Source organism: Lagopus muta, chromosome 14 (genome assembly GCF_023343835.1).
Source record: "Lagopus muta isolate bLagMut1 chromosome 14, bLagMut1 primary, whole genome shotgun sequence".
Taxonomy (NCBI): domain Eukaryota; kingdom Metazoa; phylum Chordata; class Aves; order Galliformes; family Phasianidae; genus Lagopus; species Lagopus muta.
Window position 1 is genome coordinate 3,271,247 of NC_064446.1, and position 21,580 is coordinate 3,292,826.

Sequence of the window (21,580 nt, forward strand, 5' to 3'; positions counted from 1 at the left end):
ACATCCTGCATTAAGTCACACTTCAACGAACCTGACAAAGCATCCTGCTTACCTCCATGAGGAAAAAACTGTGCATAGATCTGTTTGAACGTCTCTTCATTAACCACCCCGCTAGGACATTCCTGTCGGAAAAAAGAAACAAAACCAAATCAAAACACACACCCCAGCTCTGTTAAGGTTCATTTGCAAAACTGTACAAGCCCAAAGAGAGCAATTATACAAATCGCATCCCTGTTCCCATAGCATTCTGGATGTATGGGCTGTGCAGTTGAAGAAATTAAAGTTAATTCAGGCTGCAGTTCCATCTTAAGCATGTCACAGACTTGGTTCACAGCAGTGTTTAATTCCTGTTTTAACAGATGACTGGACAGCCAGCTCGTGCCTTCTGTCACACGAAGGCCTCCTCTAATACATTACAAATCACTGCCAGCAATCGCTTCCCTGTCCTGCCCCTCACACCAGCTCCATGGAGGCTAACGGTACGTACCAGCAAATTCTCAAACATCAGCATTGGTACAAGGCTTGAAACCAGAAGAGCCCTTCAGGACAGCCCAAGTAAAATTCAGGACCAGGTTTAGCTTTGTTATGTGCCTCAATCCAGAGGCTTTATTATAAAGCAAAAGCCAAATCTAAACAACTTAACTCCAGCTCTCACAAACCAAGGGAAGTCAGCAGCAGGATGCAGCTTTATCTCTGTCAGCCACCCTGAGCCACTGCCCATCCCTCTGCATACGCACAAAATAACCTCTCCTGTGCCTATTTACAGACTCAGAACTCCAAAGCCTCATCTTGGTTAAAGGCTCTGTTTGCATGACTTTGTTTAAAAACTCATCCATCCTGTGACAGAGCACGCTTGAGTTCAACCACAGTTATATTTTTACCTAACCAGCGCGGCTGACAAAATCCATTCCTCACCGCTGCTTAGAGGTCGTTGAATTTGGGATGAGCAAACTTAGGAAGCCTGAGAAAATCCCTTTGAATCGGTGACACAAAGTCAGAGGAAGATTCAAGCCAGCGACTGACTTACTGATGAGTTGTTTAGGTTGTCTTTTAAGAACAAAAGGACCTTGACGAGAAATTCTGCCATCAAGAAAAGCTTATAAACAGAAAAAGCGTCTGATCTGCAGCATCGCCTGCTGCTGACATTGCATTCCCCAACCACGGGAAGCAGAATAAAGAAATCGCTCCATCCTGTGTGAGTCACAGGAGAGCAGGGAGGGGCATTTGGGGCAACACCAGAGGCACCCCCCTAATCACACACAGTCTGTACTCTTTGCTACTGGAATTAATGCAATTAGGTCTGAGTTCCTTCCTTCAGTCCAGTAGATGCCTTCTTCCTGGCCACTGCAATGCTTTAAGACAGTTTATAAATACAGGGACTACGCATTATATTCTCCATACCTTTCCCTTGCCCCAGGCCATCCCAGCAGCCCCAGCCACCATTCGTGTTCCTGTGCCCTCAGCCTCAGTGCATCAGCACTGGGCAGGCACAGTGAGAGGAGCTGCACTGCTCTCAAAGAGGTGAGGTCTCCCACAGCAGGTCTGGCCATTGGGCCTGATTACATTTTGAGTTTCCACACAACCCTGCTTACTTCTGATGTTCTATCTGGAAGCCAAATGGAAGTTTGCATCAAACCTCCAGGAGCGCAGTGCTGACACTGATCGCCCTGCTTAGCTCTACATAACAGGGCTGCTTGCAGACACATATACTAGTAGCAATTCATTTACACTTACTTGATCACCATTTTGTTTTGTAAGAGTCGAATAAAGCTCAAGAGGCCTCATTAGTGCTACAGCACATCTTAGGGCAGCTGACTCAAAGAAATCTCTCTTGTGAAAAGGAGCAGGTAAGCTCTGTGCCAGCTGAAATTCCACTGAAGGCAGCACAGGTTTCCTCATGCAAGAGAAATTTCATAGCAGCATGAAAAAGCACCTTCCATTCTAATACACACAAGGCCTTCCTTTGACAGCAGTGGGTTAAATTTCAGGTAAACACCTCATTTTTTTTTTAAACCTATGAATTCTTTCAAAGTGTCCAACATGAGAAGTGAACACTTGGTTGGTATTGTTCACAAAATTTAGCTACCAAGCATTGGCATTGACAGCAGCTGTCACGTGTATGGATCGAGCTCCTCTGACTTCTCCTTAAACCACAAGGGAGCTGAAAACCACACTCTGAAATAAAAAAAAATCAAAGAAAAATTGCACTTGGGGCTCTTTCTTCTGCTAGAATCAGGAATTACTTTGCTGCCTTTCTTGTGTTCTCTCAGAGCCAGCAGTATATTTATGGCATTATGAAAATACCAGAACTTCCTTATCTTGTTCACACTGCTTGCTTTGCTCTTCAAACCCAGACTTATTTCAGTCATCCTGTCTCACAGAAAACTCATTCACATACTGCATATTTGCTAAAATAGTCATGCTACAGCAAAGCCAGAGTGTTCCCAACAGTTCCTGAGTTATTTGGGGTTGCTGTTCTCTCATTGAGTCTTTGCAGTGTCCCTTGAAGCTAGCAGCTGTTCCCCTAATAGGGCAGAACCTCCTGAAGAAAGCAGAAAATCCCATGAAGATCCCAATCCTCTTAAATTCATGCACTCAATCCAAAGAATACAAGTAATGAGAAAGTCCAAAAAGGACATATTGAATTACTGAGCCAAAAGCTCTGTTGTTGGTGATCCCTTGAACATCAACAATTTATCAGTTTGAATCTTACAAACAATTTCTCATTCCCACCCATTCATTAATGGTTCCCCAAACATCACTCACTCACCTGGGGAACAGAAACCTCTAATTGCACCCCATGCCAACACTGCTTTCTAGCTCAAACAATTCTCTCTTCCCATGTATGTATAAACAACCATGTTTTATTTTGTTAAGCTGAACCAAGGTGAGAGCCACTAGACTCTACTTCTTGCTGCTTCAGTCATCTTGCTTCTTCCAGAGCTACAGCCAAAGCCCTCAGCCCAAACATCTCATGTCATGCAGCCAGTCTGGCTTCTGTGCTCTGCTTTGCTGGAGTGGCCAAGATGCAGTTTGTTGGAAGCCTCCACCAGTCCAGTGTGGAAATGACAGATCCGAGCAGTCACACACCAGGAGGAGCCTGAGCTCACGGCCCATCCCAGCTGCATTCCTGGCTGTTGCCCACCCTCCTCAACAAAATTCTGCCCTCCCCTCCTTCCCCACCACCTTCCCAGGGCAGCTCTCAGCCCAGAGACCCTTTTGGGTCAGCCCTGAGTGCATGGTGTATATCAGAATGTATCATTTTCTGTCTCAGGATTTGTTGTCTTAGAGCACTGTGAGTAGCCAGCATTTATTTGTAAGGACAGAAATAAAAGAAGAAAAAGAACAGACTTACAACTATTCAGTTAGCAGCTTTACTGGCTGCAGAAACATAACTGAAGACACGAAAGCCTATCAGCAAGTCTGAAGGATTAGAATCACTTGATTTCCTCTAGAACCCTGGAGCTGCACATATCTTTTCTCCCCCCAAAATCCCGTACTTTCACAGAACTTGCTTTTGCTCAAGCAGCTGGCAGCTTTTGCTGTCACCTGATCAATCCCTTCTGCCAGTCCTGTTGGCCCAGAACCCCCTCAGTTTTTCACAGGGCTCCAGGAGAGCAGAGATGCACCTCCCAGTGCCCCTCACTGCCTGTGCTGTCCCCTGCCCAGGTGTGTAGGGGACACCTTGTTCAGAGACAAAGGAACACTAAGAAAGAAAAGTATGGAGCATTAGGACCCTGGTCAGACAGGGCACTTGCCTGGAAGCAACACCAGGCTGCGCTGAGCTGCCTTTGGCTGCATGTCTGTGAACACGACCACCCAACCAAGTATGAAAACAGCAGGACTGGGAAGGACCTCATTCCTCCTGTGCTATTCCAAGTGCCTGCAGCTGGCCCTGTGGTAACCCAGCTGTTGCCTTGTGATTAAACACGACCTGTGCAATCAGTGAGAGCAAGCAGCATGAGCTGGAGAGAAAAAGGACTGTTTTCCCACAGGGCCTTTGAATCTCCAGATGGCACTGTAACATCATCCCGAGAAGCACACGGTTCGGTACAACGGGAAATATGGTAACAGCTGAGATAGCCTGCCTACTGTGCCTAATTACTCATTCTATTGAAACCATGATTTATAGGCTAGAAATGCTAAAGCTGCCCTTTCAGTTTAAACTTTAAATATTAAAGCTTCATGCACATTGCGTACACAGCAGCTGGAGGAAACACGCTGCTTTCCTAATGACTTGACAAAGCCAGGATCGTGCCAGCACTGCCAATTAACACCAAGACCATCAGTGTGGTCTTACAAAAGGGTCAAACACACAAGTTAAATGCACTTTTATCGTTATTCTTTCCCTCAGAGGTAAAGCCTCTGTACTGCAAAATGATAGCAAAACTGGGGGGCAGGGGGAGGGGAGAAGGATAAACCCCAGGTCTGCTGAGAGCTGCAAGGCTCACGTGCCTCTGGTTTGCATCAGGGCTGCTGACTCAACCTCTCCCTCTCAGCATGGTGCCCTGCACTGGGCTCCCATACACAGCAACAAAGGTATGTCAGCAAGATATGAAAACACAGCAGTTAGGAATGCACTGAGTTCTGTTCCCCATTGTAGGGGGTTATATCGCATTATACCATATATTAACCTATTGAGCTTTGTCTTCAAAGCTGTATGTTTTGTACCTGACCAGCCAAAGCACGATGAGGTCTCATAAGGTCCATCTTCAGTGGTCAGACTGAGGTCCTCCCTAAGTCCAGCAAAGGCTGCACAAGCACAATGCATGCAATAAACAAAGGTACAGGCAGCTGATCTGGAGAAGTCAGGTACGTGCAGGAGATAGGATGCAACCAAATTTCAAGAATGTCAAAAATAAGAAAGGACCTTCACAACATCCAGCAGGTTTCCCTCAACAAGACTTGCATTTAAGGTGGCTTAATTTTCTTATGGCAAGTCTTCAACCAATGGACTTGACTTTACAAGAAGTTACAGTGTTTTGCTATGACAGTGGCTGAAGTACTGCAACTGTCCAACAGAGCAACTTAAAAACCACATGGCATCTATCAAGCTAGTGCAGTAACAACTCATTAATCACCATCAAAGCATTACCTGACACAAAACACCCTTCTGACTAAACTCAGACCCTCAGGCAGTCATGTAATGACTCTTCAGCACTCAAGGTCCATAACACATCTGTTCCACATAGCCTCAAAATCCCATTTCTGTTTATTACGAGTCCCTGTGAGGCAGCAGCAGGGGACCAACATGGTGAGGCTCACAGCCCTGTGGAGACCAACCCTACCAGGGAGAATTGGCCCTGGCTGAGGTTCATGAAGACCAGCATGCTGCTGCTGTGTGCATGCAGCTGTGACAACTGACACATTCCCTTTCACCTAAACTGTGGTCTCCTACCCCTCATCCTGATGCCCATTACCTTCTGAGGTCTCTTGGGCTCCTGCTTTGCTGCCTGCTTACCTTGGACTTTGTAGTCCTAGAGTGCTCTAATAACATCCTACTCAAATAGCAAGAATTATCCAAGATAGGGAAAGGGGAAAAAAAAACCAAAAATCCCAGGCATCCCAAGCAAACAACACAGCTCAACTGCAGCATGAATTGAGCAAGCAAGAATTAAATAAACATGAAAACATTTGCGGATTATCTTGAAGCATAGGCACAGCTGAGGAATTTGCAGCACGTTTAGTGACATTTAGGGAGTAAATGTAATGAGCGTGATGTGCTCATGCAATCCCCATTTTAAGCAGATTATGGGGGCATCAATATTAGATGGAAAGGTAGATTGTGAGCTTGTTTTGCTGTGGTAGAGGAGATGCAGTGCAGAACTGCTGGTAGGTAGCAGGAGAATGATACAAAACACAGCTGAGCAGTTGGGGCTGGTGGAGACACACATACTGGATTCAGTTCACTGCAGTGCTGTTCTTACATTTTTAAATCCTCTGTAAAGCACTTGAAGCTCTCTTTTAGTGAAATTGGTTTGCGCTTCAAGCTGTTCCAGGCCTTCGGGTCTGTGGCACACCGTAGTCATTTCTAATTCATCTTCAATTTTATCTAAAAGAGAAGACAGGAAGATATTCATTTTGGTTGTTAGCTTTGCTCCCTTAACGCAATGGGTAAGACAGATTGGATTTCAAGAGCAATAGAGAAAAAAAGAAGCCATCAACAGAACTGGTCTGTATCACTGTTTTCAACTTTTCAAAAGCACAATAAAAGCCAGGTGAGTAAAGCAATAGCTCATACTTCTTACTGGGGCCAATTAGCACCCCATTCACAAAGCCAAAACTGATGGGGAGAACAGGATAGGCAGCAGACACATTGCTCTAAAAGGCAACGCCAAATACTCTTATCTAAATACTGAAATGGCGTTGAGAGCAGGCCTTTCAAAGTACTGACCTGACAGAAAGCTGAGCAAATACAAGTAAGAGAGCAGTCATGCTTAAGCATATTAGACAACGACATTACACTGAGGGTAAACAGTGAGGGAAACTCTTCTGTATGCTGAGTGAGTGAGTGAGGGGCTCACTGCCCAGACACCAAAGGTCGCTTTCAGCCCAAGGGAAATTCAAATTATGCCCACAGTTACTGAATCTGAATGAATCCAACCTGCTTCTGCACGGGCTGGAAACTGATAAGCAGTGAAAAAACAGTCGTGTATTTTATTCAGGAGATTGCTCTCCAACAAGAAGGAAAAATATTTGAGACGCATCTCATGCTGGATTCTCTTAACCTCACCTCTTCTCTGACTCACCTTTTTACCTGTCAAGCCTGCTTCCCCAACAGCACAGGCAATGCCAAAAAATATTCCAGTGCTTAGTAAGTGTCAATTTGACATTATTTAAACTTCAAAAATCAGTGGCAGCTTTCAGCTGACATAACTCATAGAACAATTTGAGTTAGGAGGGACCCATAAAAGAGATCCAGTCCAACTCCCTGCAATGAACAAGGACACCTACACTAGAGCAGGTGCTCAGAGCACCATCCACTGACCTTGAGTACCACATCCAGCTGCCATCCACCTGTATCCCAAGTCCTTTTTTTGCATGGCTATACTCTATAATATCCCATTTATACCCAAAGATGGCATAAAAGCTAGCAATTCCCCCCAAACCATCTTCAGTAAAATGATCAACTGCTCCATTACCACGGACTGCGTGCGCAATGCACAGTATTATCGAAACAGCTAAATTGGTGCCTTGAAAAAATGTGCAAGGTTATGAGATTTCCATTGTAATTCTTACTGATAGACAAGGTTTGATACAGAAGGAGCCCCTCCTCTTTTACAACATCACTTTAGCTTCCCCTTTCAGTATGCACTCCTACCTGCAGTAGTAACTTAATTCTAGTCAAAGAGGTCAGACAACACAAAGCAGCCTAATTACAAATGAAATACATGAAATTTAAACAGGTGGGCAATGGAATTTGGGCACTGTTGCAATAGTTTATATCAGTGCTATCAATAGTTAAAGACCTTCCCCCATCAGTAAGCAACAAGAAAGTCAACACCAAAGCTGAGAAGTGGTAAAAGTTAGTGACTAGACAGCTCTCAAAAGCCAGAGTGGAAATGCAATAGCTGAACAAAGACAACACCAAGGACTCTTTGCATACGTCTATGTTTAAGATACATCAGAGAACAGAATTCTCCCTTACTGACAGGAAGGGAGGCTGGGGTGGGAAGAAGGCAATCTCATGCTCTTCCAGATCACAAGAAGTGCCAATGTATGCATCAAACAGTGAAGGCTGACCTTGTGGGTGTTAAGCACACAACTGTATAGCAGTGTTAAGCAAGCTGCAGTTACCAGCACGTTCAACACAAGTGGGTTTAAGTTGTTCATTGTGGCTTCAAAACTTCCTGTGGAAATCTACAGGTTCAAGTCAGGACAGTGCAGAGTCTAAAAAACACCTAATGGGATTTATAGAGACCGACTTCAATTAATCTCATAGAATCACAGAATGGCTTGGAAGGGACCCCAAGGATCACCAAAGTTCCATCCCTGCTGCCACAGGCAGGGCCACCAACCTCCAGATCTGATACTAGACCAGGCTGCCCTGAGTTTCATCTTGCTCCATACATACACATATATCTTTTCTTCTGACATGTCTCTTATTTTTTTCATATCTGTGCAAATTCATATATGCACACACTTGTACGTGCAGGAAATATGTACTGGCAGAAGTCATAGGGAAACTGAAAGGGAATAAAGGTAAGAGACTTGGTAAAAGCATGGAATAGGATGAGGATACTACAGCCATTCCCAGCACAGAAGAAATGACTGTGAAATGGCAAGTGGCACGAAGAGACCTGAAGGAGGCAGCTTTGGCACACCAAGGGAATAGGAAAACGTGAGGAATGCTAACTGCTGTTAGAAGAAAGGAGATGGAAAAGGATGCCTGCTGGAGAAAAGGAGAAACAGATAACGAGAAATAAGGTGAAGAAGGCTATTTTCTTTGAAAGAGATGGCAGGTGATGAAGCAACGTGGAAAAAGCTGAAGAGAGAAAGGCTGGAAAGAAATTGCCTAGAATGGGGGAAAGGGAATGAACAATAGAAAAAAAGGAAAGAAGAAAACCATGTAAGAAAAGGAGCCAGGTTATGGGCTCTGATCACTAACCCGTACACTGCACACCATTTCATTAACTCAAGGTCACCTAAAACCCTTCAGAAAATGCACAGAGGTCCAGAGTCCTTCTGCTGTGCTACCCTGCTGTCCCTGATGTAAGTGATGCAAGTGTAAAATACTAACCAGTTAGTTTTTATATCCTATAACTCAGAGAAGAGAAAAAGCTACATCATCTCACATAAACCATGAGACCAAGGAGGGATGCCAGTCTGAGGGGTTTAACCCTCGTATTTGGTTTTATTTGGGCCTTGTCCCAGAGCCACGGAGACCTGCACGGGGAGACCACCCCAACAGAGCTGTCGTTTGTTGTTCCCTTTTAGTGCTTTGTCTTCAGTCAGCTCTTCAAAACCTCTTCCTTCTATTCTCAGGCAATAAATTAAACACACCTCAATGGCAAAAAAGGAAGTTTTTCCTCCCCTCCTACAGTTGTCTTTTACCATATAAGCTGTATTTCTTCCTTACATTTTCATTATCGCACTGGCTCAGTCTCTCCCAGCGTATCACTGTGAAATATTAGCCCTCACACTCACAAACACTGCATTTTTATTTTTTATTTTTTATTTCAACTGAAACTAACTTTATAGTGACGAGTGAGAGTACAAAAACAGTGATAAAACTAAACCTGCATGTGTTCATCAGGAAAGTATGACATCGGTATTTTACATCGTGTCACACTCCTTCTTGTTTTTGCCCTGCCCAAACCTTGACTAACAGCCTGGGAGATCTGAATGCACAAAACAAGCATGGCATTGGTTTAAATATTCTACTCCTTCAACTTGCAAGTGCAGGTAAGGCAGTGGGAGCAGGTGACAGAAGCAATGTGTACGGTCACCTCTGCAGTGTGAGCAGCAGCAGCAGCGGTTGGATAAGCCATTGCTTCCAGCATCTCTGCAGAGCTTCTCCTAAGAACTTGCTGAAACCTGGGAGTAATTCCTGCACTGCTTGGCAGGTACAGAACTGCTCACACATTTGCCCAGATTGTTTTGCCTACAATTTGGTTAGAGATAGACGAGAGGAAATAGAACTGAGGCTTAGAATTCAAACTCTGGGTGTATTTTCATGGCTGCTTTGATAGTAGGATGTGAATTCCTCAGGCTGGGAGAAGCATCCGGGGTGACCTTATCACAAAGCTGGACCAAGTTATAATAATCACTTCAGTTTGCTTTACTTTTTTTCCCTGCAAAAAAGTCATTTGCCTGCAGGGTAGGCATGCTTCGTGTGCTAAAGAGTCACTTCACAAAGACACATGCACTTCCATGTACATTTTATGGATTGTTGCTAATGGAAGATACTGCATTTCATTTTTCTTCTGCCTACAGAGAGCAGACAACAATTTTTCATTAGAATAGATCAATATTTTAACTGAGTACACTTTGGGAATTACTTAATAAAGCTTAGCTTATGCATCCTTCCATACCTTGCTCAAATTTTACCTTTTGCTATCTTTATTTGAAGATTTCCACACCTAGAGTGTGTGCAATCGGTCTTCCACTGCTATAAGCTTTGCTGAGCATAATTTGTATTTCTGAGTGATGAACCAGAGTGATGTAAGCCCGCTCATGTAGAAGCTTGTCTTGAGCAACCACATGTCTACAGACAAAACTGCTTCACGACTGATGAAAAGAGATTTTCACCTCCACCTGACTGCTGCTCTACATCACAACACCAGGCAGAGGGACTCAGCCCCATCTTAAAAAGTCCAATCAATCTGAAGAAACACAACCTGCTCCAGTATTTCACTTCTCCAGATCTTTCCACTTCATTGGACACAAGCACATTAATCTGCCATGGTATGGAAAAAGTTGTTTCACTGGCAGTTTATCTTTGAAACACACCAGCAGGGTAACACACATGGCAGGACAGCTCTGCAACGTGGGCTGTTCCCAGCCAGGAACGTGCCCCAGCAGCAGGGCATGCAGGGGGATGAGCCCTGCTGAATTCCCCTGCTGGCAGTGCACCTTCCAGCCAGGCCTTAGAAAAACACCTCATCAATATTCTTCAGCTCCAACAACCCTTTTTGCATAAGCAGAACAGATGGAACTGCTTGCAGACAAGGCTGAACTGTAGTTGTGTACTATAAAGTAGAAAAAACTGCATGTTATTTAGCAGCTGCTTCCTCATCTGTGGCTGTGAACAGCCAAGGGGCCTGAACTGAGGAACCTGCCCAGCCTTTCCCTGCCAGCACTGACCTCTCTGCATCTTGCTCCAAAGCCTGGGGCTGCTGTTGCTGGACAGGACTCAATTAGGAAGCACCGGGAACCCATCCCTTTCCTCCAGCATTCCCAGTGCCCAGCCTCAGAGCAGCAGTGATGCCATCTCACAGCCCCAAGGACACCCCAGGCCAACAACAGCCCAAAGAGAGGCTGCAGATGGTCATCAGTAAAAACCCAGATGGCCCCAATGCTGCTTCTGGAGGGGCAAAGGCCAATATGAGCACAGCTCCAAGAGTTGCAATGGTCACAAATTCCTGTGCATTTCCACTGAAGCAGAACTAAGTATGAGCCTTCAATGTTCAATTAAACTTCAACAATCCTTTATTAGTAAGCACTAAGTATTATTAGTATGGAGATTAATCTCCAAGCCAAGGGGGGTCTTGAGCTGATAAATCAACAGAACATCTCCGGGTCTCTCCAGACCTACTTCCTTCCTGAAACCCCTCTGACTTTCAGCTCCATTTTCCCCAGTAAAGCAGCAATGCCAAACTCATACAAACACACCCAGGTCTGACAGGGGTATTCTGCCCACCTGAACCTTGAGTACCACCAGGTGGAGAAAAAAGCTGTCTCAAACCCAAACGGGATCAAAAACCTGAGATTAAGACGAAAACTGAACTGAAAAAGCCAAGAGGAATTACAGTCTATCTCAGGTAATCCTTGTAATGATCCATGCAGAACATCAGGTATCAATCACTTCCACTGAGCACACTGGGAAGCTAGAACAGGGTTGAAACTCTGGGAAGGACTCAGAGGCCACAGGCCCCTCCAAAATGTCTTTCTGGCACAGCTAATATCAGGTAGAGCAATTAGAAGACTGCCCAATATGGCTTTAGATGTTTTTGCAGGCATGTACTAACTTCACTTTGCATTAGAAGTGAAGGCTCTGATCTTCTCCCGGGTAGAAGACAGCAGGGTGTCTTTCCACTGCAGCCTGAGATGGGTTGCTATTCTTGCTTTTCCTTGAATATTCCCACCTTTCCGTAGCAGCATTTATGAGGGAAACAAATAGTCAAAGTAGGTGGAAATCCACTGAGAGCTTCCTGAGCGCTTTGCTGCTTTTTCATGGGGATGATGTGGAGAACGTGCTTATGGGACAAGTGATTTCCTCCATGCTGCTCTAAGGTGGATCTGCAAATAAACCTCACTACAAGGCTGACAAAATCACCTCATTTTCATGATTTTTGGAAAATTCCCATTCATATAATCCTAAAGCTTTGGAGTGCCATCTTAAAACATGGAGAATAGCTGAACTGGTAAGAAGGCGACTCGATGTACCATGGGCTGAAGTGCCACATGCAGGATGCTCTGACTGGGGCTGTCCTCAGCAGCCAGGACCTGCAGCCCCAGCCTGGGAACTGGGCAGATTTTGAGCACTTTCAGTAGTTTGCTGCCAGCAACAAAAGGGAGAAACTCTGCCTCGGGGTGAAACTGTTTCCTGGCTTAAGAAAACTTTTGTTCCAGAAGTTACATGACCAATAGAGTCAAACTGGTTTAAATTTTACCTCTCTGATACACGTAAAACCATCGGGCGGGGTCTAGGAAAAAGAAAAAAATTGAACAAAAAGAATGTGACAACCATACACAACTTTGTCATTTCTCAATATTAACGTGACATTGGTGGGGTTCTGTGAAAGTGCCGCGGTCCCCTTTCCCAGTGACTGTAGGGTTTTTCCAGATTTATTTTCCACATTTCCTTTTTTGCTGAACTGCCTCTTTCCCTTACCCCGCAGGGCAGGAAAGGAAGTCAGAGCTCGCTGTCCCTGCATGACTTGAGACTCAGGGCAGCACGTGCAGTGATGCATGCAGCAGTCACACACTCATGCAAGCAACCATGCATGCAGCAAGACAGCAACACCAAAGCCACCCTAGCCACTCTGGTAAGGGATAAGGAGGAATTTGCATGCAATCTGCTAACAAGCAATAGGATCCCCCCCCCCCCAGCCTTCTGTTTCCTCTCTAGAGGTAACTTTGATAGCTGTAGAAATAAAACAAATGGTTAGTAAGGTGAAGAATTCTCTGGTGGCTTGCACATCCATGGAACTGGTGCTCTTTGCAGTCACTTCACATGTAACATGGTCATTCTGTGCTATCCTCACACCCTGGGATAGAATTACATTATCAAAAGTTTGTTAAAAGCAAGAAAATTTATTATAAAGATATGCATATACTTTCTTGTAGCATCAGCTTCTTTTTACTGGAGAATTTGGTGAACAAGACGATCGGCAATAACCTTCAGCAGCAGCAACAAGCTTCAAAAGGTGCAAGAGTACTGATCAGAATATGACTGCCTCCATCCCGGGCAGCTCCTCCTTTGGTCAGCCTGGCACCCACTGTTAGGACCAGAAACTGTCTGCATGTAGCCCACATCACCGTGCTGCCTGCACCTTCCCAAGTATGCTCCCAGCACCATGAGGGCTGCAGGATCTGTTTGAGAACCAGGCCTGCAGCCACTGCACATGACACCAGCACTGCTTGCTCTTGATGGAGGCATAACAGAATTACTTGAAGTCTTTATGAGTGGGTGTTGAATGGTGTGAGAATAGAGGTAATTTAGTATTGGAGGGAAGCAAGTTCCAGGACGGCCTCCCAGCAGCACTGCTGACACAATAGAAATGACAAAACGGACACTCAGGTTGGGTCAGGCTGCAGTGCTGCCAGCCTTGCTCCCTGCAGCTCTGAGCCTGAAGGAGCAACACAACGGGAGAAAAACCAAGACAAGGAAATCCCAGCAGGTGCTCTGGTCGGCTGCTGTAATGGAAGAACAATGCTGATACAGAAGACAGTGCTGTGAGACGATCCACAACGGAAATGAATGCTGAATGCCAGAGAGGAACAACTGTAGATACCTCTACACTTTCCCCTTTTGAACTGAAACTCCATGACTACTCAAGATCAAAGAGCCAGCAACAAATCGTGGGCTTACATAACAGGCACAGATCACAGCACGCACTAATGAGAGCAGTACATATTAGCAGCTTTACCAAAAGTATATAAAAATAATTTGCCAGATTTAATATCCTGTACTCTACCACACACATTCATCACAAGACTTTCTTGGCCCACCAAGATAGGCCTGCAATAAATAGAGAATGAACAGGCTGCTTAAAGGGGTCCTGAATCTTGACAGAAGCAAGAGGTATTGAATCAGTCACCATGAAGCCAACCAATGCTTGGGAAATCCCAGTTTGCTGGGTGTCCCAAGGACAGGAAGGAGAACTTTCCCACTTTAGGTCTTATAAGCACAGTTCTACATTTGCTGTTAGCACCAGCTGAGGAACAGAAACGTGAATGGAGCCATTCCACAAAGCAGGATAACTGTGCCCTGATTCACTAAGGGTGAAATCAGTGAGTATGAGCGCATGGCAAGGTCCAATGCAAACAGTGCACTTGAAAACACAAAGAAGGATCAGAGATTATTAAAAAACAGCAAGAATACAATAGATGTGCAGCAAAAAAAGGGAAAGATAATCTGTTTCTCTATATTGGGAAGTCTTATGCCTTATCAAGACTTTAGACTGAATAATACCTTGCAGATATAAACAAAGCCTTCTCTTTGCACAGATGGGAAAAGAATTCTCTCATAGCGCAAAGCTCTGTGTAACAATAGGTTTCTGTACACTGAATGAGAAATTTCCTAAAGCCAAGTTCCAGTGATTCAGCTGAAAATTAATTATCTTTCTGAATATTAAAGTTAGAAACTAAGTTTTTTATTCATATTCTGTATTTAACACTGAATTATTTTTTTTAACTGCACTTTCCAATAAGCTCCACAGCTCAAACAGCTCAACTTTCCAATAAGATACTCAGACAAAGCAGCCCTAACAGCAGCATCCTTTTTATTATGAAACAAAACCCCATTAAGAAATAAAAATGTATTTGTTTCACAAACACCATAGAAACAGTGGGAAAGCTTCTGTCCTCTACTTGGGTCAGGTCCGCTGCTAAGGAGGCAAGTGAAAACCTGCAATAGGGGATGCTGTACAGATTGCATTTTGTATTGCATTGCTCCTCAACCAGATCCCTGAATTTCACAACCCACCAATTTATTGCACAGAGTTTTGTTTTGCACCACCCACAGTGTGAAGTGAGAGGCTCTGTAAGGACCACAGTGCACTGTTCAGTACTGACACAGAAATAGACATACTGACATTCTATTGACATAGAAATGCCAGTTGGAAATTTCCAGCTGAAAAGAAAAAGGAAGGTATGTACACACTAGCTTTATATAGGTGAACAACTTCCACCTTTCTTCTGCAGTGCATTTCCTGCAATACGTGCATTCCGCAGCCATGGAACCAGCAGCACTTTCCATTTTATCCTATTATCTATACACAAAGCTGAATGTATTACATCACTTCTTTCACTCAACTTCGAACACCTGCACGGACAGATCAGTATGATGTACGTTCAGCTTTTTGGGTGGTTAAAGGCTATTAATGCTCAGCACACAGTGTTTGTTCTCATCAGTTCTCAGCTGAGAACAGCACTGAGGTGGCTCTGGGATGCTCACAATCACTCCTGGATGGGGAAAGGCAGTCAGCTGCTGAGGGCCATTAGTGGTAGTGCTGGTTTTACTCAGTTCTGTCCAGGTAAGGGGCAGAGACAGAAACAAGGGAACAAGCAGCTGCATTGAGCTGCTGCCTTACTGGGTGCCCATTGCAGAACCCAGCCTGAGAGTGGAGCAACAAGCAGCACTGGGGCATGGCTGGGCTCCAGGGCAGCCAAGGAGAGGGGAAGCAGCAAGAATGCTAACCTAAAGCACTGTGCTTTTCTAGAGAAATACTGCAAGCTCTTTGGAGGGCACTTAATAAATGAAGTAGTCATAGAAGAGTTCTGAATTATAACTGAAGCAACTGAATGTAAAAAATTGTTTTTTAGTGAGAGGTTATTCATCAAAAAGCCTCTGATGAGTCAAGACAATGCATTACAAATGGACTTATTCTCTCTGAGAAGAATTATTGCTGCCAATGCTTTTTTCCTCATTGAAAAGCAAATCAGACACTCCCAGTCCCTGATTTATTACCGTGCTGATTTCCATGAGCACTGGTTTGCACCAGCTTTCACTTAGAAAAAGGCTTTTGGATCAACAGCAATCAATGAATATATAATGTGGGAGAATCAAGCAATCAAACAGTAATTAGTTCAGTGCCTAATCCAAGGACGTGCTATCCTTGGGTTACCACAGCAGAAATGTTTTATTTGTGCATTCATGCATGCAGGGTTTAACTCCAGTCTTAACCCCAATCTGCTTTCCCCCTCAGAGGGGATTCTTTTAACATCTACCCTTGATGCGGCAGACTTTGAGAGCTGAGCAGATAGGAGGAAGATGAGGAAGATGAATACAATGGTGTGAGCCAAGCCCCTGGCTGTGTGGGCAGCTCAGGGCTACAGCCTGAGCAGACGAGGCAGGCAAGGCTCAGGAGAAGGGCTGTTCTTACTCACTCCCAGACACCAGCTCAGCTAGCAGTGCTAATAACCTTCAAATCTGCCACTACAGCAGAGGACTGTGCTGTAGGAAGGATCAGAAGGGCAGCAGGGCTCACCACACAGTCTCTCAGCACACACCCTGCTCAGAACAACCATGCACTTGACAAGTCACCATGCAGCTCAAGTACCCAATTATTTAATGTTTACCATGCTGAAGTTAAAAACCTAAAATTCCACTTATTTGTCTGAGAAACTGCTTCTGAAGCACGTTTGTTCCCAGCTGGAAAGAGAAGGCCATGAGGTTTACAGCTACCCAGACTGGATCGTGCCTTTGCTCAACTGCCCTAGGAATACTGGCAAGTTCAGAGCTCCAGTCTGCACTCACAGTACCACCAGCACTGCATCCTGCTGCTCCACAGCACTGCCCCTAACCACCAGTGCTATTCTGGTTGACACTGCCTGAGGACTTGTGCAGTCAGAAAACAAATACACGCTTGAGAACATGACCAATGCCAGAATGCAGCTTATTAAATTTTCATGCTGGTTCTGATTACTTTTGTTTAGCAACACAGATGTGCATCCAGGACTGGGAGCTGTCGTGCCTGTGAGGGATGGGAGACAGCTAGCAGCATGAGCAGGATTTGGAAACCAGTCCCTTAGAGCAAATGGTGCTCAAGTACACACTTTATCAGTGACTTGATTTCAGAGAAGCCGTGAAAACATTTTAATATATTAGATCCCATAATTTGATTTATTTCATCCTGTTTTAATGGAGCCGCACATTAAACCACAAGTGGGTGAGAAACAAAGATAGGAAAGCATTGCAAAGAACAGTTAAAAAAACAACATAGATCACCAGGATTAAATGAGGGTATTCTGTCTGAGATGTAAATGCTGAGCAGCTTTCATCCGTTCTGTGTGAGCAGAGCACTGCAACAGGGCAAGACACAAAGAAAAGGTTTTGATGGACATGCCATCAGCATTAAGCTCATCCCACTATAGCCCAGGAGCACCCAAATACAAAGCCCATCAGCTCTCCCCATTCTGCTCTGGGCACTGACATCCATGTGCCACAGGACTACCAGCAAAAGGAAGAGGGAACCAAGATCCGAGTGCGGATGGCAGCTGATCCAGCTGTGTTCCTCCTTTTTGCTGTAGGTAGGCAGAAACACTTCACTCCTTCTGACTACAGTATTTCAAGTCAAGATTAAAGAAGGAAAATTTCCCCATTTTGAATGCTTTAGATTTCCTCTTGCAATTTCAATTCCCCTTTTAATCATCTGCAAGAAATGTAATAAAGCTTTGGCCTGATCCCAGAATAATGGGAAAGCAGAATTAGAGCTGTGAAGGCACAGAGCAGCACAAGGGGAGGCTGCACACTGCCAGGCCTGCCCCATGGCCAGCTGCCTTCCTCCTGCCCTGACCGTGGGGACACAGCATGCTGCCCTGCTGGGCACGGGGTTGGCACCCTCATCTGTCCTGTCCTTCCTGTCAGTGGTGCATAAAAGCAGACAGGGGACAGTGCTATGGGAACACCTGCTGCCCCATGGCCCCAAACCCCTGCCCCCATTGCACCACTCACCCAGCAGGATCAAGGAGCACTGCCAGAGAGCCATCAAATGGACAATTGAAAGTTTTTACCTCTGTGCACTGTGAAGCCTCCTTTTAAGAGGAGGATTAACTACCCAAGTAGTTAACTAGGACTTAATCAAGATACATTTGGACATGCATCCTCAGTTTGAGCTTCCCATGTGTGGATTTAAGAACCATGGGAGAGGGATTAAGGTAATGTTAATTATGTCCCATTTATATTGACTATTTAAATAGCTATCCCTTCCCAATTATGAGCTTCTCCAACTCCACTTCTGCAAGGAAAGCAGCCTTACCCTGAAATTCTCAAGGATGTTCTTCAGCCAAAAGAAATGTCTCCCTGTACTGCTGTAAATCATCTAAGTTAAGTGCAATGATTCTAGACTTAAAACCACACCAGCTGAGAAATAGCTCTCTTGTAGGCTTTTGAAAGCGAGGAGACAAAGAGGCAAACATGGGTTTGGGGGATGGCTCCTGTTGGTGAGAAAGTGATCAGCACCAGCATGAGAGTTTGGACTGCTTGGACTAACCAGTGCAGCAGGTTTCAACTTCCCAAGCAAGCCAAGCCATCACAACAGCTGTCCCAGGAGTCAGTGCAGGGACCAACCCTCTAAACCCAAGCAGGTTCCATCTCTCAGCCTCATGCTGTGCTCCCAGCTGAAGGCAGCACTCCCACATGGCTGCACACAGCATCTCAGCCCTACCACGGCCTGTGCGGCATCGTGTCAGGAGCCAGACCTTCAGCTGACAGCACAACTGACTGCATTACAAATGGCTTTAGGATTCCACTTACAGGATTCCCAACAAATGAGATTTCAGGCACCTTTCGTATCACGGTGCTCTATGTTACTGTTAATGGTACGAGTCGAGGATCCTTATCCTTGTCACCTAGCCATGTGCCTTCTGAACTAAGTAATGAAAACAGCACTTGTTTTTATAATTTAGAAATACATGGAGAAAAAAGTTATTTTTCCTTTGTGTTGCAGTGAAAGACCATATTTATTTCATTAAAAAAAAAATCTACCACCATTATTTATTAGCAAGTGAAAAGCTTGTGGGTGTAATAAAAATGTGTCACGTAAAGCTGCAGCTGCCTCAGGAGAGGGAGAATTAACTGTAATGAAACTGGTTTAAAGAGCCTCATAACATCACTTTAAAATACCAAAGAAGCAGAGGCAAAAGGAAAAAGAATATTTTTTTTTACATCCACAAACTAGCATCTGTTCTTTCTGCTAATTTCTTGTATGAAAACAAAGGCAAATTCTCATCTCATCTTTCCCTCTTGGATGCATACAGAGCATTTGCTTCCCACGTATGCTAACACTGCACCTCTAACAAGCAGCAAGGTTGATGAGGATTTCTTCCCAATGGCAGATGTTGTACTGCTGGGTGTCAGCCAGGTGAGCAGCTAGCAGGCCAAGCCAACCTCACAGGGCTTGGAATACACAGAGCCCAGCTCACCAAGCCTCAGTCAGGAAAATAATCCTAGCTATATCTAGAAATCGAATTATTTCTATTTGCAATGCATTGGCAGGACTGGAAAAACAAACAAACAAACCAATAACAAAAACACACAAGTATTTAGAGAGGAAGTGGGCTGCCACCTCCATGCTCCTGCCCACAGCACAGATGGCTCAGAACAGGGCTCCTTCCTTATCCCAAGGCAGCAGACACTGCTGCCATCTCACTTAATGCAGTTACAAGCTCTTACCACATGTATTTTATTTTAGATGTCTGGCTGTCTTAAGCTTGTGTGTGCACTTTGAACTTCAGGGTTTGGTAGAAGTCGTATCTTGCAGAGGTACTCAAAGTTCCCAGTGCAACAGCTACATAATAAAGCAAATTTTCAGAGAGATTTACAACCCTCAGATTCTGTTACATTATACAAGACAGACTTATGCCCTTCACTAAGAAAGTACTGATTTGATTGGCTGAACTAATCCAACACAGGAATCCCTGCAGGGAAGGCGCAGACCCCCACACTGCAGGAGGGGCTCTGCACGCAGCCCAGCCCCACAGCCCACCTGACATGCCCAGCCTGCCCCACAGCCTCAGCCGCAGAGAAAACCTTCTTCATTTCAGTCTGTTCCTGTGCAGCATTCAGGTCTCAGCTGCCACCAGGCATTACAGAAGCCAAAATGCACCATTAATATAGGAACTAATGCTATGACCCAGTAAGATGCTGGTTTCTTGTCTGGCTCCCCAGCAATCAGCCAGAGCTGAACTCGTACATCCAAACAGCTTCTACATGATCAGACAAGCCGCCCAGCTTCACACCAAAATAAGCCTGTACAGTGGACTAATAAATTAATGACCAGCTCTCACTGGGCAGGAGCTCTTTTACAGTTGCTTTCTTTTTTTCTCCTCCTGAAGTACTTTTTCTCCTTTCCCTATGGAGAACAGCTCAGGTTCATGGCACATCAATAAATTATGGACCCTGTGTGTGAATTTCAGCCATGTTCCCACTGATACAGCGTGCAGCACAGCCATCAAAGCACAGAAACCTTTGTAACGAATCTTAGTGCATGATAGTACAGCACAAGGCAATTACCGTGTGGCACGCAGAGCTGTGTTTAGACTGCTGCTGCAATGATGGTCATTAATCACCATGGCCAGCCCGGATCTCTGAGACAGAATGCATTTCATTTCCTCATTCCTTATTATAATTAATACATTTGCATTTAGTTAACCACACAGCCCAGATGTGACCACTGACAGATAAATGGCCCAAACCTGCCACACAGTGCAAATTATTTCCCTTTTTGCCAAAGGAAGATACAAGCAAGGCTTTAAAACAAATAAACATAAAACCCACACCATTCAAGATGCTTCAGTTAGATTCCCACCCCCCGCTCCACAATCTACAAGGATGAAACAAAACATGAACACCTGAGATTCCATTAGAAGTACAGAGAAAATCAAACCAAATATACAGCTGGAAACATTACTGAGCACCTTCCTTCCATCTTCCTCTCTACCTCACATCTTGGAGTGAATTAAGATAAATTCTTCCTCTGAGAATTTGTATTAAACAAAAAGTTTTGTGCAAAGCAATGTCAGTTATTCAGACAGACTGAATAACAGTTGCTCCAAAGTCAACTGCAGCTTCAGCCATTACAGCTCTGGTAACAGCACTAAGGGCCACTTCATGCCACGCACTGTGAGCACCCCAAGGCTTGAAGCAAACGTGGGCAGCAGGTTAAATGGTTGAGAAAGTAACAGAGTATGACTATCAGTTAGTTGGATATCTTTGCTGGAACTTCACTGTACAGTGTCAGCTGGAGCTCTGTTACTATCAGCACTATCCCAGCTGGCCCCTCAGCCAAAGGAGACAGGTTCTTTTCTCACTACTGTAAGCCTGAAACAAGAAAAAAGTCTTAAGAGCTGAACTAGCATCAACATCAATGACACGCAAAGCAGGCTTTAAAACAAGACAACATCTTTTCCTGCTTAAATTTCTATTAGTGATCTCTGAAGAGCAGCAAAATGAGGGGTTGGTAACCCACCACAGGAATCCTTGTGCTCAGCAGCTCTCTGACCACAGACACACCTGAATGGAGAGGTCCTATGGCACCCAAGAAGCACGAGGCCTCTGTGCATAGTGTGTTTCCAACTGATCCTGCAGTCCATAAAAGCAGAGCAACACAAAATCCATTTTCTATGCTATTAACCATCTTAAGTTCATAACAATTCCAATACTGCAGAGTGCTTTGATTTAATTTCCGAGGTA

General features: G+C 44.7%; 1 protein-coding gene across 11 annotated transcripts in view; it reads right to left on the minus strand.

The window, feature by feature from the left end:
• KCNIP1 (potassium voltage-gated channel interacting protein 1) overlaps window positions 1-21,580 on the minus strand; it is a 265,634-nt gene that overhangs the window by 8,948 nt on the left and 235,106 nt on the right. For 10 of the 11 annotated variants that reach the window (XM_048961114.1, XM_048961115.1, XM_048961108.1 and 7 more), the window contains 2 exons: window positions 5,928-6,052; window positions 53-122 (listed from right to left, as the gene is read on the minus strand). In XM_048961114.1, coding sequence (XP_048817071.1) covers window positions 53-122; window positions 5,928-6,029 — 172 coding nt within the window. In that variant the 5' untranslated portion in view covers window positions 6,030-6,052. Of the gene's footprint in view, window positions 1-52; window positions 123-5,927; window positions 6,053-12,335; window positions 12,369-21,580 lie in introns of all 11 variants that reach the window. The other variant, XM_048961105.1, reaches the window with a different exon arrangement.